The 20,000-nt window shown below is 42.0% G+C and overlaps 1 protein-coding gene across 2 annotated transcripts in view; it reads left to right on the top strand.

Annotated features, from left to right (window-relative positions):
* Positions 1-13,198: 13,198 nt before the first annotated feature.
* Positions 13,199-20,000, top strand: part of LOC115224403 (peroxisomal targeting signal 1 receptor) — a 49,170-nt gene continuing 42,368 nt past the window's right edge. The window contains exons 1-3 of one of the 2 annotated variants that reach the window (XM_029795300.2): positions 13,199-13,426; positions 16,817-16,929; positions 19,818-19,856. In XM_029795300.2, coding sequence (XP_029651160.1) covers positions 16,834-16,929; positions 19,818-19,856 — 135 coding nt within the window. In that variant the 5' untranslated portion in view covers positions 13,199-13,426; positions 16,817-16,833. The remainder of the gene's footprint in view (positions 13,427-16,816; positions 16,930-19,817; positions 19,857-20,000) is intronic. The other variant, XM_029795301.2, reaches the window with a different exon arrangement.

The raw sequence follows: 20,000 nt of genomic DNA, 5'->3' as shown, positions 1-20,000 counted from the left end.
ACCACTACCACCATCACCACCACCACTGCTATTACTACCACCACAACCACAACCACTACCACCACACCACTACTATTACTACTACCACTACCACCACACCACCACTACTACCACCACACTACCACCATCACCACCACCACTGCTATTACTACCACTACCACCACCACCACTACCATCACCACCACTACCACCATCACCACCACCACTGCTATTACTACCACTACCACAACCACCACCACCACCACCACCACCACCACTACTTTTCTTTCATTCTTCTGAGTTCAAGTCCTGTCAGAAGTGGTTTTGCCTTTTTGTGGAACTAAAATTTGTACCAGTAGAATACTGGGGTTGATATAATCGGTTGTGTCCTGGTCCAACGGGCGCAGGCAAGGCAGAATGGCTCAGGAGTCCTATTCACAATCTTGAGATCCTAGGTTCAATCTCACGGCATATAGCATCATGGGACGAGTATCTTCTACCCCATGGTCAAGGATCGTGTGGATTTGAGTATCATTGTCATACAAGCAGCGTCATTCGTTTCCAGTCTTCTGCGAAAAATATGTCTGGCCGTGGAGAAAATATTACCTCTTTACCTGGGAAATAGGTAAGGGTTAGCGATAAAAAGAGCATCCGGTCGGAGAAAAACCTGCCTCCAATATACACCGTCCAACCCTGCTTGCATGATGATGATGATGACGACGACGACGACGAAGAAGAAGAAGAATGTGGTGGTGGTGGTGGTGATGATGATGAAGAAGAATGTGGTTGTGATGGTGACGATGATGATGATGATGATGAGGAGGAGGAGGATGAAGAGGAGGAGCAGGACGACGACGAGATGATGATGAGAATGATGATGGTGATACGGTGATGGGGATGGTGCTAATGGTGCTGGTGGTGGTGGTGATAATGGTGATGGCCATGATGATGATGTATGACGCAAGAACATTGCAATTGGTGTGTATGTGTGTGTTTATACGGCTGAATGGCCAAGGCGTTAGTTATCTTGCCAAATCACCAGCCTCTCGGATTGATGATACAAGAAGCCTTTACGAGTAAAATTGGATTGACTCTGGGCTGATCAGTTTAGAAGCCTGTCAGATACATTATGCTTGTAATTCAAAGAAACAGCCTTCTGGCAGGCTAATACCACTCTGATTCTTCCAGGGAATTTATGTTTAAAAGTGCATGCGTTTATAGAATACCCAGCTACTTAACATGGATGGAAGCACTCCGTCGGTTACGACGATGAGGGTTCCGGTTGATCCGAATCAACGGAACAGCCTGCTCGTGAAATTAACGTGTAAATGGCTGAGCACTCCACAGACACGCGTACCCTTAACGTAGTTCTCGGGGATATTCAGCGTGACACAGAGAGTGACAAGGCCGGCCCCTTGAAATACAGGTACAACAGAAACAGGAAGTAAGAGTGAGAGAAAGTTGTGGTGAAAGAGTACAGCAGGGATCACCACCATCCCCTGCCGGAGCCTCGTGGAGCTTTTAGGTGTTTTCGCTTAATAAACACTCACAACGCCCGGTCTGGGAATCGAAACCGCGATCCTATTAACGCGAGTTCGCTGCCCTAACCACTGGGCCATTGCGCCTCCCTACTTAACATACTAACTTGATTACGAGCAGACTGTTCCACTAATGTGTGTGTGTGTGTGTGTGAAGGCGCGTAGCTTAGTGGTTAGGGCACTCAGCTCACGATTGTAATGTCGTGAGCTCAATTCCCGGCGACGCGTTGTGTTCTTGAGCAAGACACTTTATTTCACGTTGCTCCAGTCCACTCAGCTGGCAAAAATGAGTTGTACCTGTATTTCAAAGGGCCGGCCTTGTCGCACTCTGTGTCACGCTGAATCTCCCTGAGAACTACGTTATGGGTACACGTGTCTGTGGAGTGCTCAGCCACTTACACGTTAATTTCACGAGCAGGCTGTTCCGTTAATCGTATCAGCTGAGACCCTCGTCGTCGCAACCGACGGAGTGCTCCTATTCTTGAGTGTGTGTGTGTGGGTTTCGAAATTAAACAGGAACACGACAAAAGAACGAAGGGAAAATTCACACACAAAACATGAACGCGCTCATTCCTCATCAGTTATTGTCCAAATATCATTACAGAATCACGCCTTTAATGATGTGTATATATGTATATATATACACATTCAGCAAAAATTTAGATTAATAAAATGATGTAGTACGAAACGATCGTACCAAATTACCGGAGTCATTCTTGTTGCTTATTTTGATTATATATATATATGAGCAGGAGTGACTGTGTGGTAAGTAGTTTGTCACATGGTTCCGGGTTCAGTCCCATTGCGTGGCAACTTGGGTAGATGTCTTCTAATATAGCTACAGGCCGACCAAGGCCTTGTGAATGGATTCGGTAGACGGAAACTGAAAGAAGCTCGTTGTATATACATATGTGTGTGTGTGTGTGTGTGTGTATACATACACAAGCAAAACACACCCCATCAAATGGACGGTGCCGAGTTGTCAAACATTTAAACCAAATTTTCACAAAACAACTTGTCCGACCGTCCCATAGGCCTCCCCTTTGAGAAACACTGATTTAACCTAAATTTGAGACACCAGCAAAAGAAGAAATAAAGATAGACTTTTTTTCTATTCCAAAGAAAAACGATTTTATTCACACAAATATGCAACCGAAGAGTTTAAATTACCAGTAAGTACATCGCAACAGCCGATGTACTTGCCAGTACAAATGCACGTTCCCACGGCTTTATCGATCGCATTCTCACCTGGAATCGATTTTTGTAATTTTTTCAAGACTTATACATGCCCTGATACCATCGGTATCTACATATCAAATTTGAGCGCAATCGGATGGAGGATGCCCGAGATCCTAGAAGACACACACATACAGACAGACAGAACGGATTTTATATAAGATATATATATATATATATATATATATATAAATATGTGTATATGTATATGTATATAATTAATCAGCCGAAATTTGCTATGATGATCCGGTTTCTGACTGAAGATTAAAGGATTCGAATGACCCGTCTGTTTTCTGTGTTCGTCCCTTTGTGTATTTCACGTTCTTATTTCTTTATATATAATTTTTATACCTATGTGTGTGTGTGTGTGTGTGTGTGTGTGTGTGTGTGTGTGTTGGTATGTCTGTGTTCGTCGCCCCACCATCGCTTGACAACCAATACTGGTGTGTTTACGTCTCCGTAACTTAGCGGTTCGGCAAAAGAGACCGATAGAATAAGTATTGGGCTTACAAAAAGAATAAGTCCCGGGGTCGATTTGCTCGACTAAAGGCGGTGCTCCAGCATGGCCACAGTCAAATGACTGAAACAAGTAAAAGAGTACAGAATGATTGCGTTTCACATTAAATGAATTAGTGAGACACCTGTACGTTGCTGGACTTAAACGATGAAAGCTTGCTCAACACTTTTGCCACTCTTTTGGTTGCCGCAGTGGGTTCCAGTAACGAAAGTTGCAAGATGACCGGTATTATTGAGTTGTCCGGAAAGTTCGTGCCAATTTTTAAAGGAAAGAAAAAGATCAATAAATACTTGCCATTACATTTTTAATCAACCAAATATGAACCATTTTCTTGCACAATGCGTCTCCATCTTTGCTTTATCTTGAAAATACCCTCTTCCCAGAATTGAGGGGGTTTCATGGCAAAGAATTCATCAAGGTATCTTTTTACGTCATCCAAGGAATTGAAATTTTTACCATTAAGACTATTCTGCAGAGACCTGAATAAGTGGAAATCTGAAGGAGCAATATATGGTGAATATGGAGGGTGGGGTAACACATCCCAGCCAAGCTGCAGCAATTTTTGTCTGGATGTCAAAGTATCAAGTGCCGAAAATGAACTTTCTTATCTTCCATTTTAAAGGGCTACAGAATTAACACAGGTTATAGGAACATAAACCTTCTTCCGCGAAAAAATAGCTTAAACTGTGCTCTAAATGGAGGTGTAGTCAAATCCCATTTTATGGACTCAACCATGTTCTAAAATAAGTCGAAAGGTAAGCTACTATAAATCGACACGAACTTTCTGGACAACCCAATATTTTGACTGCAGGATTTATATCAGAGTTTTTTTATCTCCTGGAACAGCTACCTTCCCCACGGTTTCGTCAAAGATAACAGGAGAATCCTCCGTCTCTGGGTAGAATGGAAAAGGTCTCTGAAGTGTCGTGCAAATTTTATTGAACTTACATTTGAATAAATTAGTGTATATATAAGAGTGTGGAGGCGCAATGGCCCAGTGGTTAGGGCAGCGGACTCGCGGTCATAGGATCGCGGTTTCGATTCCCAGACCGGGCGTTGTGAGTGTTTATTGAGCGAAAACACCTAAAGCTCCACGAGGCTCCGGCAGGGGATGGTGGTGATCCCTGCTGTACTCTTTCACCACAACTTTCTCTCACTCTTACTTCCTGTTACTGTTGTACCTGTATTTCAAAGGGCCGGCCTTGTCACTCTCTGTGTCACGCTGAATATCCCCGAGAACTACATTAAGGGTACACGTGTCTGTGGAGTGCTCAGCCACTTACACGTTAATTTCATGAGCAGGCTGTTCCGTTGATTCGGATCAACCGGAACCCTCGTCGTCGTAACCGACGAAGTGCTTCCATCCCATATAAGAGTAGATTAAGACAGGGATCTCGGTTTAAATTTTTTTAAATAAAATTTTTATGATGTTATCGTAAAAGTTTCACGGGTGGCGCTATGTTCCGAGTTTCAGGACAACTTTTTGGAGTCACTAAAATAAATATAAGTTGAGCACTAGAACCGATGTAATTGATTTATCCTCTATACCGACTCCTATAATAGATGGCCTTGTGCTATAATTAGAAAGCATTAAATTTTAAATAAATTTTAAATTTTGTTAGGCACAGGAGTGGCTGTGTGGTAAGTAGCTTGCTAACCAACCACATGGTTCCGGGTTCAGTCCCACTGCGTGGAATCTTGGGCAAGTGTCTTCTGCTATAGCCCTGGGCCGACCAAAGCCTAGTGAGTGGATTTGGTAAACGGAAACTGAAAGAAGCCTGTCGTATATATGTATGAATATATATGTGTGTGTTTGTCCCCCTAGCATTGCTTGACAACCGATGCTGGTGTGTTTACATCCCCGTTACTTAGCGGTTCGGCCAAAAAGACCGATAGAATAAGTACTGGGCTTACAAAAAGAATAAGTCCCGGGGTCGAGTTGCTCGACTAAAGGCGGTGCTCCAGCATGGCCGCAGTCAAATGACTGGAACACGTAAAAGAGAGGAGAGTATTTGACCTCTAAGAATGCAAGAGTTTCGTCCCTTACATCGACGGAGCTAAGAGTCGAAAATATTTTCTTCAATAGTCACGGTTTTTATTTTTATCAAGTATTTCCTTTTATTATCAACTGCATTTCAAGTCATAGCAACACAAATGTGCCCACCCCCACCAAAACTGTGGGATACACTTAATTGTGCAAATATGCACATTTCAAACAAAGGAAATGAATGAAAAAGAAAAACAGATTTTTTTAACATTTTACTCATTTCAGTTTTCTTATGGCGGCCATGCTGGGGCACTGCCGTGAATCGCTTCTATTATTTATTCTATCGGTTTCGCTTTTTCGCTGAACTGCTAAGTCATGGGATGTAAACAAACCAACACTGGTTGTCAAGCGGTGGTGGTGGTAGTGGTGGTGGATGACAAACACAAAAGCTTATATACTCTTTTACTTGTTTCAGTCAGTTGACTGTGGCCATGCTGAGCACCACCTTTTAGTCGAGCAAATCGACCACAGAACTTATTCTTTGTAAGCCTAGTACTTATTCTATCGGTCTCTTTTGCCGAACCGCTAAGTTACAGGGACGTAAACACACCACCATCGGTTGTCAAGCGATGTGCGGCGGGGGGGGGGGGCAAACACAGACACACAAACACACACACACACACACACACACACATATATATATATATATATATATATATATATATATATATATATATACGACGGGCTTCTTTCAGTTTCCGTCTACCAAATCCACTCACAAGGCTTTGGTCGACCCGAGGCTTATAGTAAAAGACACTTGTCAAAGGTGCCATGCAGTGGGACTGAACCCGGAACCATGTGGTTGGTAAGCAAGCTACTTACCACACAGCCACTCCTGCGCCTATATGCGGATAAAGTTTTCATTTATTTTATTTAAATTTGAAAATGTACATATGCGTGTGTGTGTGTTGGTGTGTCTGTGTGTCTGTGTTTGTCCCCTAGCATTGCTTGACAACCGATGCTGGTGTGTTTACGTCCCCGTTACTTAGCGGTTCGGCAAAAGAGACTGATAGAATAAGCACTGGGCTTACGGAGAATAAGTCTTGGGGTCGAGTTGTCGATTAGAAGGCGGTATTCCACCATGGCCACAGTCAAATGACTGAAACAAGTAAAAGAGTAAAGAGAGAGTCAGGTAAGGTGAACACACACACGCACACACACACACACCACACACACACACACACACACACACACACACACACACACATACACATACACACACACACACCACACACACACACACACACAAATATGTATGGAACAGAAAAAAGGTAAGGTCTGTCCCCAGACCTGGCACTCATAGCGCTGGTTACCCGATTTCTCTAGCGTATTAGTGACCGAAATCAAAACATTCCTTCTGAATCGAAACCACGATCTTCTGTTCGTGAATGCAATACCTTGACCGCTTGGCCACGCACCTTTTACTCTGAAAGAGCAAGGACTGTAAAACACATCGAGGTTTGCTAGACCTCTGACAAACATTTGATCACTATAAACAAATCATTTGTGTTGGTCGTTCGGCAAAAGCTAAGTGCCCACATATCGTTTTCAACGGGAGTTCATTCATTATCGAGGATCGAATCCACGCTATGCCTGCATGACGCCCCTATATCTATATATATAAAAGTGAAGTTGTGTGAGTGTCTGTCTCCTACGATTTAGATTCCTAACTACTCCCACATTTTGCGGTGCAGTTTAACCAAAACCGGGTATCTTATAGTCGTGATTCATATCGAGCCCTTCTGGGTATTAGCGCGCGTCTACAATGTTTCTACGATTAAAAAAAAAAAATTACCATAATTTTTTCCCATTTTTAATGCATTTTTGGCATATATAAGGGAAGTAACTCTCTAAAAATGTATTATTAAATCTCAGAATGTAAAAAGCTCCTTGTGGTTAGCCATATTGAGATGGCTATTTATACTTTACATCTCTAAAAATGCTTATATAGTTATTTCCCTTACAAACCCACGCAACGCCGGGCGATACTGCTAGTATATATATAAATCGAAGTGTACAGTATTATATATATATCCATCACGGCCGATTTTACCGATCGATTTCGCACTAATTCCTATTTCTTTATTGCCCACAAGGGGCTAAACATAGAGGGGACAAACAAGGACAGACAAACGGATTAAGTCGATTACATCGACCCCAGTGCGTAACTGGTACTTAATTTATCGACCCCGAAAGGATGAAAAGCAAAGTCGACCTCGGCGGAATTTGAACTCAGAACGCAGCGGCGGACGAAATACCACAAAGCATTTCGCCCGGCGTGCTAACGATTAGGTAACAGTCCGATTATGTAACCCCGCGCTCTTCAGAGATAGCAGTTATGGAATGATATATAGTGACTGCTCTCTATTGTTGGAGGTGAACACACACATCAGTTTGTGGTTGCTGTGAAAAAGACGATGAAATGAACTGAGCAAGGGTTAAGTTAAAAGCTCTGTCCCTTAGTACCAAAATATCATTCCTGTGGGTGTTACAAAGTGACGTGGTTTCTGGAAACGAGTGTACGAGACGGGTGTGCATTTTTAAGGTTGGTGTTCTTGTAGTAATGGAAAGTGTGTAGTGGTACTACATGTGTAGTGTTTTCGACGGAGGGGAGGAGTGCCCAAGGGCCGCATACGCATCTGTGTTCGTTAGTGTGCTTTCTTTTGTTTTGGTTAAAACCTTTGGTCAAATTCTTGGGGCATTTATGTATGGAGTGTATGTAGGGTTACTATATGTGGGTGTGCTTATATTGTGGTGTGTATGGAAAAGGATATTAGTTAAGTTAAGTTAATTTTGGGGGCTCGAAAAGCAAAAAGCAAGGCCTTGTAGGGGGACATGGAGTTATGTACAGGGAGGGTGTTCATGCAAAGAGTTCAGGCCATTTCTGGTCAAGAGAGACTTTGAACCGAGCGGTCGTCGGCATCTTCACTATCTCGTCCGGCAGCTTATTCCACGGATCTGTAACCCGGACGGAGAAAGCCCCTCTCCTTCGATTGAGATGAAATCGTCGCAGATAGAGCTTTTCGGAGTGACCCCGCAGCCGACGCTCTTCACTCCTGCTCCAGAGCGTCGGCTGCGGGGATACTCCGAAAAGCTCTATCTGCGACGATATTGTGGTGTGTGTGTGGGTGGATGTCCGCCGTGTTTGGGTGTGTGTGTTTGTGAGTGCATTTGTGTATGCTCTGGTCAAACTCTTTGCCGGATTCTCAGGTACTGGTGGTGGGAGGACCGAAGCAAGGAGACTGGTGAATATATTCACGATGGGGCACGCAGGTATTGTAGGATATATTTCCTTACATATGGGCAAGGATTAAATATTTCACTTCTTCTGTTCAGGTAGATGCCTGGATGCTGAGAGCTCTTTAATATCTTTCTTTTCTCCGCCAGGCATAATCTGCACTTCCTGATGCTATTGAAGTATGTTTTACATTTCACTAAAATCCTCCACTTTATGCTGAACTCGGTGGCGCTTTCTATCAAGGACCATACGTGCTTAGCCAGGGTTGTGGCGTTATGTGTCGGCGGGATGTTGGAGGAGTTGTGGTTACTATAGCGGGTTCTGAAGGGGCCTTCAGTTGTTCCCACGTACTTTTACACGTTTAGTTGCCCATTTGGTCCTATTGCTGTTACCTCTGCCTCGTATACGACGGTTTCCGTTATACAGTAACTGTTTAGTGGACATGCTGTGTTACCTCTACATGAGCATCCTGCCTCTGTCTCAGGCACGGGTTTACTTACTAAAATCTTTTTTTTACATTTGGTTCATAGAACCTATTTGTACGAGGGAAGTGTTTGTGTACTAGACTAAGGACAATCTTACCTACTCGGGTTTTAACACTTAAAGTGAAGGGTGGTGTGATCCACAACACTATCCGATGTCTTTTCTCTTGGAGGGGTTAGGGTCTGGGGCAGTGCTTTTCAAGCTTTTTGCTGGAGCGGAACCCCAAGGAAACATTCCACTGGCTCGAGGAACCCCTGTGCAATAATTTAATAGTCTTATGCACACATATCTGCACAGGAGAATTAAAAATTACTGCCGATTTTAGCAGTTTTGTAACTTCTTGCAGAACCCTTGGACTGTACTGGTGGAACCCTAAGGTTCCAGGAAACATTCCACTGGCTCGAGGAACCCCTGTGCAATAATTTAATAGTCTTATGCACACATATCTGCACAGGAGAATTAAAAATTACTGCAGATTTTAGCAGTTTTGTAACTTCTTGCGGAACCCCTGGACTGTACTGGCGGAACCCTGGTTGAAAACCACTGGTCTGGGGTATAACTAATTCTTTTCCTGAAACCGCTGGTAGCCAAAATCTCATTATAGCACGGGGCGGCAGCAGCAAAACTCCATTGCTTAAAGATCGGTTGAAGACTCTTCTGCCGAAGCCCTTTACCATGTTCTCGAATACATATGGATGGATGAGAGGAACCTGTGTTAATGTATGTACCATAGCTTCTCATTTGGCTTCCTAAAGGGTCTATAAGCACCGGACTCAAAGTCCGGGGTCATATCAAGGAAACCCACCGTTTTCAGGTTGATTTCTATCGTGACCTTAAGTCTCAGAAAATTCATGGAACTGGTGATGTCCTTCCTAAGCTTATCTATTGCCTGGCCGTTTACCTTTCTTGATATTGGCACCGTGTCATCTCTGTAGAGACCGATGCTAGTGGAAGGGAACCTCTTTTTGAGTAAATCTAGAATTACACAAGTATGTGTGCACGTGCGAGTGGGTACCTTTGCATGTGTTTGTCTCCCACAACTGCTTGACGAATGATGTTCGTTTGCTTATCTCCCGGTAATTTAGCGGTTCGGCAAAAGCGGTCGATGGTATGAGTACCAGAATTAAATTTTTTTTAAACAGGTACCGGGGTAGGTTGGATCAACTAAATCCCTTCAAGGAAGTGCTCCAGTATGGCCGCAGTCCAATGACTGAAGCAAGTAATAGATAGATAGATAGATAGATAGATAGATAGATAGATAGATAGATAGATAGATAGATACATACATACATACATAATGGTGTGACTGAGGCTTCCCAACCACATGGTTCCGGATCGAGTCCCACTGCATGGCACCTTAGGCATGTGCCTTCTACTATAGCCTCAGGCCGACCAGCCTTGTGAGTAGATTTGGTAGGCGGAAACTGAAAGAAGCCCGTCGTATACACACACATATAAACAAGGGGGTGCTGAAAAGTACCTGGCTTTTGGTAAAAGAAAATACAGGAGGATCAGTTAATTATGAATTTATTCAACATGTTCCCCTCTTAGATTCACACACTTATTGTAGTGGTCCTTCAGTTTTTCTAAGCCCTGTAAAAGAACTCGGAAGGTTGGGGTTCCAGCCAGGCCTTTCGTGGTACCCTTAAAACTAGGAACCTTTCAGCACCTCTTAGTATATGTTTTGCGTGTGTGATAAAATATATTTCTTTATTGCTCAGAAGGGGCTAAACATGGAGGGGACAAACAAGGACAGACAAAGGGATTAAGCCGATTACATCGACTCCAATGCGAAACTGGTACTTTAATTATCGACCCCGAAAGTATGAAAGACAAAGTCGACCTCGGCGGAGTTTGAACTCAGAACGTAACGACAGACGAAATACCTATTTCTTTACTACTCACTAGGGGCTAAACACAGAGAGGACAAACACGGACAGACAAACGGATTAAGTCGATTACATCGACTCCAGTGCGTAACTGGTACTTATTTAATCGACCCTGAAGGGATGAAAGGCAAAGTCGACCTCGGCGGAATTTGAACTCAGAACGTAACAGCAGACGAAATACGGCTACACATTTCGCCCGGATGCTGACGTCTCTTATTTCTTTATTGTCCACAAGGGGCTAAACCTAGAGGGGACAAACAAGGACAGACAAAGGGATCAAGTCGACTACATCGACCTCAGTGCGTAACTGGTACTTATTTAATCGACCCCGAAAGGATAAAAGGAAAAGTCGACCTCGGCGGAATTTGAACTCAGAACGTAACGGCAGACGAAATACGGCTACGCATTTCGCCCGGCATGCTAACGTTTCTGCCAGCTCGCCGCCTTCACGTGTGATAAAATATTTTATCCACATTCGTCAGTCCAACCACACACACACACACATGCGCGCGCGTGTCGCCACCTGAAAAAACATTATACCTGCCAATCATGTCATAGAGGCCTTTACAGTGGATGCTTGTATACGTTACCAAAGGTCATGAGTTTGCATAGCCTCCAGCAGCGAAGAAAGATTTATGCGACAGCACGCTGGCCTAAAAACCACAGATCACCAGCTGGGCTAAAATGTCATCGTGTTTTGCAGTTCAGTAACAAACAATGGTTATTACTCACTACTTGTGTTGACATAAATACAGCACGGAATGTTGTTTACCTAAATGGACGTATTTGATTGGTTAAAATTGCCGAAATGCTCGAAATTAAAGTCGAAATATGTTACAACATATAGAATTTTCTCAATAAAGCCAAGAAAAAATGATGTTTTATAAACACATTCTACCAGTATACGAAGTTTAAAAGTGGGCAATCTTTCGTCTCTAGTAGACCTTTCCGTCGATTTCCGTAATTTTTTTTTTTTTTTACATATGGGCTTGCGGGAACTTTTGAAGTAGAGAGCGAAAGAGACTAAGAGAAAGCAATTTTATGACGAGGGAAGTTCTTTTGAAGTTACCGTGCATGGCAAGCATTGATGTACATGTGTGTGTGTTTGATGGGGTGTGGGAGACAGACAGTATGTTGTGTAAGTGAAGTGCTTCTGTTAGTGTGTGTGAAGAGACAGAGTAATGTGTGAAAGAGAGAGATAACTGAAATTTTTTACTCGGTGTATGTGTATATGTATGTATATTACTTCAAAGGCTCCCGCAAGCCCATATGTAAAAAAAAAATATTTTTTTACGGAAATCGACGGAAAGGTCTACTAGAGACGAAAGATCGCCTAAAAGTGTTTAGTTAACTAGAAATTGTGTTGAAAACTGCCGTTCAAAAGGAAAAGATCCATATTATATTCATACATATACGTATGTGAGTTTGTATGTTTCTTGAAGAAATCTTGTTCGAATATGGTTGGGTATTTCACTTGTTTAATTAACAAAACTACCAACTCATTCATTATATTATAATATAAATAAATGAGTGTTCCACAAACATATATATTCACGTTATCTTGTTTAGATTACATCGTCTGTGATTGACGCCTTTTTAGCTTTGTTGCATTTATCCGAAATGCTTGAAGTATTATTCACACCTATACTTATTTTCGTAGTTTTACAAATTAAAACACCTCATTTTATTTTGATTGTTAATTACTGTCATTACTTTTTTAAATATTTTTGATTAAAATGATTAATAAATATGCTAAAACATTGTGCTTGGATGATATTACGACAATGAAAACTGAATTTTTAAAGCAAATCTCTCTCTCTCTCTGTGCCTGTTTCTCTATCTTTCTCTCTCTCTCTCTCTCTCTCTCTGCCTGTTTCTCTATCTTCCTCTCTCTCTCTCTCTCTCTGCCTGTTTATCTTCACACTGTCTCTGTCTGCCTTCTCTTTCTCTCTTTCCAAGTGCTATTCACGAAATGTTCGTCCCTTGAGTCACCTTTACAACTTTTCTTCCAATTAATAAATATATGTATTCATGCTTTGACTTCTATTTCCCTTGTTCGTTCCACCAAATTGAGAGAGAAAGGCGATAAGAGAGAGAGAGAGAGAGAGAGAGAAGAAAGAGAAAGAGAGAGAGTACAAAAAAGAGGCAAAGAAGAAAAGAAAGAACGAAAACGAGATGGTGAAAAAAAAAGCGAGAGAAAGAGTGTGAAAAACAGAGACACATGAAAAGGAAGGAAAGAGAGAAGAATAGAAAGAGAGGGAGAGCGATTGCACGCAAGAATTACTATAGCAAAGATGCTAACTTTACAAGTAATGTTTCGTATCCTCACAGTTCATTAATGGCTATGTCGGACCGACTATTGTTGACAGTAATCTCGCAAGCAACGATCTAGAAATATATATATATATATTTATATAATTATATATTTATATATAATTTGTAAATATATCCCGTGGACACCGATCTATATCTATATATATACATTAACGGAGCCTCTAGGTACTTTTTTATTATTTTCTTATCTGTTATGTATTTGTGTTTACGTTTATTGCTCAGACATTTTTCGGGAGGTTATACGACAATTTTCTTACCCTCCTACACAGCCGTTTGGCATGCGGTGCTTCTTAGATTGGCTTCGATAGTTCAGCGATGAACTGTCCAATTGCTACAGCCTGGTAAATATTGTTTAGGCTTCACCAACACAACAGTATCATAGGTCGGTCCTGATCGAGTACACCCCTACATGTTGAAAGGCACCAACCTTTGAGTATCTTATCTAAGATTGCATTATTTATCATCGTCTATTGTAATATCTTTCTCTCTTTGAAAATGGTAGTGTGAGATTTCAAGGAAATTTTACTGCTATTTCTAGCAAGTTCGCAACTACGAAGAGGCGTCCTGCTCCAACTAACTTTGGTAAATCTTAGCAAGTAGACCCGCAAGAGTTTCATTAAGAAAAAAACTTCGGATTTTTTTGCGTGGAATCAAGTACCCTGACCTCCTAATGTGTCGCAAACCCCCTTATTTTTGCTCGGAAAAAAGTTGGGGTGGCGCATTAGGAGGTCACCGTAATTCATTCAACGAAAGAAAACATTTCCAATGATTAAGGGGTGGGGGGAGTCCAGTTCCCCCCGCTTTTTTTTTTCCGAACAAAAATAAGGGGTTTGCTGCACATTAGGAGATCAAGGTACTTGATTGCACGCAAAAAATCCGAGGGATTTTTTGCTTTTTTCTTAGCGAAACACGTGCGGGTGTACTTCACAAAAATTACCCCAACTTTATGAGCAAATGCAGTCAAACTTTGATCCTACCTATTTTTTTTAAAACCACAATATTCCCTGGTTTATATTATGTAATGTATTTATCTTTTTAGGCTTGCGGTTTTAGGGAGATTTACTTGCTATTTCTAACTGATTGAACAGCCTTGTAGGTGTTCTACAGTTGTTGATGTATTTCTTTATTACCCACAAGGGGCTAAACATAGAGGGGACAAACAAGGACAGAAAAAGGTATTAAATCTATTACATCAACCCTAGTGCGAAACTGGTCCTTAATTTATCGACCCCGAAAGGATGAAAGGCAAAGTCGACCTAGGCGGAATTTGAACTCAGAACGTAACGGCAGACGAAATACCGCTAAGCATCTCGCCCGACGTGCCAGCTCGATAGTTTAGTTTATTGTATATGAGACCAGGCATGACGAAGAGCATCGTCCTCGACCCCGTCCTACATTCCCTATTATCACCTGTTGCTAGTAAGTTTCTGTGTCAATCAGTTTTCACACACTAAATAGCGCAGTTAAGATTGTCGACCGTATATCATTTGAGGTTCGTTTTCTCTCACCTCTCTGCTGGAAGGAAAACAATTGCGTTAATTTTCTCCTACCTTGTTTGTTAGTTAACCCCAGGCCAGCCTTCATCAAACCAGTAATGAAAAGCATACTGCCACAAAGATCAATTTTTTTTTTTTTTTCAAATATCTTATATCTGATACTGGTTTCAAATTTTGGCCGCAGGAGTGGCTGTGTGGTAAGTAGCTTGCTTACCAACCACATGATTCCGGGTTCAGTCCCACTGCGTGGCACCTTGGGCAAGTGTCTTCTACTATAGCCTCGGGCCGACCAAAGCTTTGTGAGTGGATTTGGTAGATGGAAACTGAAAGAAACCCGTCGTATATATTATGTATATGAGTGTGTATCTGTGTTTGTCCCCCCAACATCGCTTGACAACTGATGCTGGTGTGTTTACTTCCCCGTAACTTAGCGGTTCGGCAAAAGATAACGATAGAATAAGTACTAGGCTTACAAAGAATAAATCCTGGGTTCGAGTTGCTCGACTAAAGGCAGTGCTCCAGCATGGCTGCAGTCAAATGACTGAAACAAGTAAAAGAGTAAAGTTTGGGGTGGGTGGGTAACTCAATTACATTGATTTCAGTAATCAAATGGTACTTATTTTATCGACCCCGAAAGGACGAAATCAAAGTCGATCTAGGGAGAATTTGAAATCAGAACATACTAACGACTCAGCCAGCTCATCGTCTTACCTTGTACCTACTATAACATTGTTCAGTGTAGTAATTGGGTATAATGCTTTAGTCAAGAGGGTGGTGTGGTTTAAGAGAAATTTGTTTATTATTCTAATAGGAGGCACAGGAAGCACCTTGGGCTAGTGTCTTCTACTATAGCCTCGGGCCGACCAAAGCCTTGTGAGTGGATTTGGTAGACGGAAACTGAAAGAAGCCCGTCGTATATATGTGTGCGTGTATGTTTGTGTGTCTGTGTTTGTCCCCCTAGCATTGCTTGACAACCGATGCTGGTGTGTTTATGTCTCCGTTACTTAGCGGAGACCGATAGAATAAGTACTGGGCTTACAAAAGAATAAGTCCCAGGGTCGAGTTGCTCGATTAAAGGTGGTGCTCCAGCATGGCCGCAGTCAAATGACTGAAACAAGAAAAAAAAAAATATATGAGGTGGTACCAAAATGTTTTAGGACTAGTTATTTTTTATAGATAGAAATAACCTCTTAACGCAAATTTTAACATCACCTCCTTTGAAATAGTCACCTTCTGCAGCAATACTCTGATTCCAGCATTCCTGCCTCTTTCGGAATCCGGCCTGTTTCTGGCAGTGAATCGAGGACCTTCTACAATTCACTTTTGATTTCAACAACAGTGTTAAAATGGTGACCTTTGAGCTGCATTTTTATCTTGGGGGAAGAGATGGAAGTCAGAAGGGGGTAAATCTAGTGAATAAGGCGGGTGCAGAAGTGATACCATGTTGTTTTTGCCAAAAAACTCTCGGGTGAGGATTCGGTGACAGGGTGCATTGTCGACATGAAGAATCCAGTACTTTGCGCCCCTCAGATCCTCTCATTTTTGCCAAATGCCCTCTCTCAAACCTTTCAAAATGTTGCAGTAGAACTTTCAGTTGATGGTGTGACTCCGGGGGATGAATTCTCGATGCGCAGTATTACATTTCTGGGGCTGACACTCGTGGCAGATCTTCTAGATCACTCATCATTTTCCAGACATGTTCTGGTGCCACGCAGTGGGACTGAACCCGGAACCATGTGGTTCGTAAGCAAGCTACTTACCACAGCCACTCCTGCACCTATATATATGTACACAGACTTTTCAAAAGTAAATAGACACCTGTGACTATACCATTTTTATCTGTGCATACACTCATTAGTATGATGCTCAAACAGATAAAATTGCTTGAAAACTCTACAAGGCACATCTACTAAATACTAGACTAAGTATTCAAATGACCTTATGCTTAAATTTTTTCTTTTTTAACTCAAAAAAAAGATAATGTCTATTTATTTACTTTTGAGATGCCTCTGTGTACACACAAACATGTATACATATATGTATATTTTTTGTCTTTCAGGCTAAAACTTTGTAACCATGGCGATGAAAAATTTAGTGGAGGGTGAGTGTGGAGTTTCAAACTCTCTTCTGAAGTTTACTGGACATTTCACCGAAGACAAAGCATTCAAACAGGTAAAGTTTTTAAATCTATTTTATTTCTTTTTCTTTTTCACATATAGTGAAGAAGTTCACTTTGCAACCTCCAAGTTCTGGGTTCGATCTCAATGCGCAGAGTAAAATTTGGTAGTCAGTGCATTATCATCATCATCATCATCATTTAGAGCATCCGCTTTCCATGCTAGCATGGGTTGGACGGTTCAACTGGGGTCTGGGAAGTCAGTAGGCTGCACCAGGTTCCAATCTGATCTGGCAGTGTTTCTACAGCTGGATGCCCTTCCTAACGCCAACCACTCCGAGAGTGTAGTAGGTGCTTTTTGCATGCCACCGGCACAGGTGCCAGACGGGGCTGGCAAACGGCCACGGTCGGATGGTGCTTTTTACGTGCAGCAGCACGGGGGCCAGGCAAGGCTGGCAAACGGCCACGGTCGGATGGTGCTTTTTACGTGCACCGGCACGGGGGCCAGGCGAGGCTGGCAACAGCCACAACCGGCTGGTGCATTTTACGTGCCACCAGCACGGAGGCCCGTCGAGGCGGCGCTGGCAACGGTCACGTTCGGATGGTTCGCTTACGTGCCACCAGCACTGGTATCACAGCTGCAATTTCTATTGATGTTGATCGATTTCAATTTTGATTCTAAATAAAAGAATACACACACACACACACATATAAAACTTACATTATGTGGGTGATATTTTCAACCAAGAGGTTACAGTCATATCTGATTCTTCAAGTGCTTCAATTCAGTGTATGTGCATATTATTTACTAGATTGCTGACATTTATTAATGGTTTTCCCTCCTTATGCTGATGAGCCAGTTTCTATCATTAATAAAACTGTTGGCATTTTTGACGACATGGGTATACTAGTAAATAAAACAGTGCTGAATGCTTAGACACTTGTACATGATGAACAAAATAAATAATAATAATGTAATATAAATAGAATGTCTAATGTCACGGTGCATTACTTTTAGCCCATCCTGTGTATAATATACTAGCAGTATCGCCCGGCGTTGCTCGGGTTCGTAAGGGAATTAACTATATAAGCATTTTTAGAGAGTTACTTCCCTTTTATAACCCGAGCAAAAATCATTAAAAATGCGGAAAAATTATGGTAAATTTTTTTTTTAATCGTAGACTCATCGTAGACGCACGCTAATACCCAGAAGGGCTCAATATGAATCACGACTATAAGATACCCGCTTTTGGTTAAACTGCACTGCAAAATGTGGGAGTAGTTAGGAATCTAAACCGGAGGAGACAGAGTCTCACACACACAACTTTAGTTTTATATATATAGATGTATCAGGGTTGCTGATCATTGCCAGCGTCGCCTTGCTGGTGGCACATGAAAAGCAACATTCAAGCGTGGTCATTGCCAGTGTCGCTCCTGTGTAGATGGCATGTAAAAAGTACCATTTGAGCATGGTCGTTTCCAGTACCGCCTGACTGGCCCTTGTTCCAGTGGCATGTAAAAGCACCCACTACTTTCTTGGAGTGTTTAATGTTTGGAAGGGCATCCAGCTGTAGAAACTTTGCCAGATCAGATTGGAGCCTGGTCCAGCCTTCTGGCTTGCCTGTCCTCAGTCAAATTGTCCAACCCATGATGATGATGATGGTGATATATATGTAACATATATATAGGCGCAGGAGTGGCTGTGTGGTAAGTAGCTTGTTTACGAACCACATGGTTCCGGGTTCAGTCCCACTGTGTAGCACCTTGGGCAAGTGTCTTCTACTATAGCCTCGGGCTGACCAAAGCCTTGTGAGTGGATTTGGTAGACGGAAACTGAAAGAAGCCTGTCATATATATGTATATATATATATATATATATATGTGTTTGTGTAACTGTGTTTGTCCCCCTAGCATTGCTTGACAACCAATGCAGGTGTGTTTATGTCCCCGTTACTTAGCGGTTCGGCAAAAGAGACCGATAGAATAAGTACTGGGCTTACAGAAGAATAAGTCCCGAGCTCGAGTTGCTCAATTAAAGGCGGTGCTCCAGCATGGCCGCAGTCAAATGACTGAAACAAGTAAAAGAGTAAAGAGTAAGAGAGAGCAAATTTTAACCATTTCCCTGCAGACTGAAAAAATGATGAACAACCTTGATCAGTTTCCGAACCTTATTGAGTTCTCATCAGAGGCGTCCACATCATTCTAACAGTCTCCAGAGAAACATGCAGCCAAACTGTTCATATGCTCAACAAATGCAGCAGTTACTCTGTGAAGAAGTCCCTAATTTGCATACTGAAAGTGTTTAACACTCTATAAATTCCAGCAGCCTGTCAACGGGGACCTTAGTCAACACAGTATCAAGGTATACAGGCACAGGTGTGCCTGTGTGATAAGAAGCTTGCATCCTGACCACATGGTTCTGAGTTCAGTCCCACTGCATGGCACCTTGGGCTGGCTAAAGCTTTTTCAGTGGATTTGGTCAATCAAAACTGAAAGAAGCCTATTGTGTGTGTGTGCATATATGTGTGTATGTGTGTGCCTTTGTGTGTGTGTTTGTCTCCCCATCACCACTTGACAACTGGTGTTGGTGTATTTACGTCCCTGTAACTTAGCAGTTCGGCAAAAGAGGCCAACAGAATAAGTACTAGGCTTTTAAAAAACAAATCCTAGGCTCAATCTGTTTGACTGAGACCTTCAAAGCAGTACTCCAGCATGGCCGCAGTCAAATGACTGAAACAAGTAAAAGAGTACACAGACACACACACACACACACACACAAAATCATACATACATGTGTATATATACTTTGCTATTGTCATCCAATGATGTGATCAATTTAATTATTGATTATTGAAATGTATACATGTAATAATATGAGCGATGTAATAATTTGGAATGTTTGCTAAGAAAATTTAAATGATGCATGTTTTTTTTTTCTTTACAGGAAGGCTTTTATGACTTGCCCCGCTACCCTGATCATAAGGTAAGTTGTTCTTAGCAAAAAAAAAACACTGTTTCTTTGTTTTATTCTTACCCCTAATTAATATTCAGCAATTTAAGACAACAATGGAAACATAACTTCCTTCCTTGGCGGAGATAATGATAATTTTAACTTTGGCACAAAATT

The sequence above is a fragment of the Octopus sinensis genome, linkage group LG25, assembly GCF_006345805.1.
Source record: "Octopus sinensis linkage group LG25, ASM634580v1, whole genome shotgun sequence".
In the NCBI taxonomy this organism is placed as follows: domain Eukaryota; kingdom Metazoa; phylum Mollusca; class Cephalopoda; order Octopoda; family Octopodidae; genus Octopus; species Octopus sinensis.
This window is presented reverse-complemented; position numbering and strand designations above follow the sequence as displayed.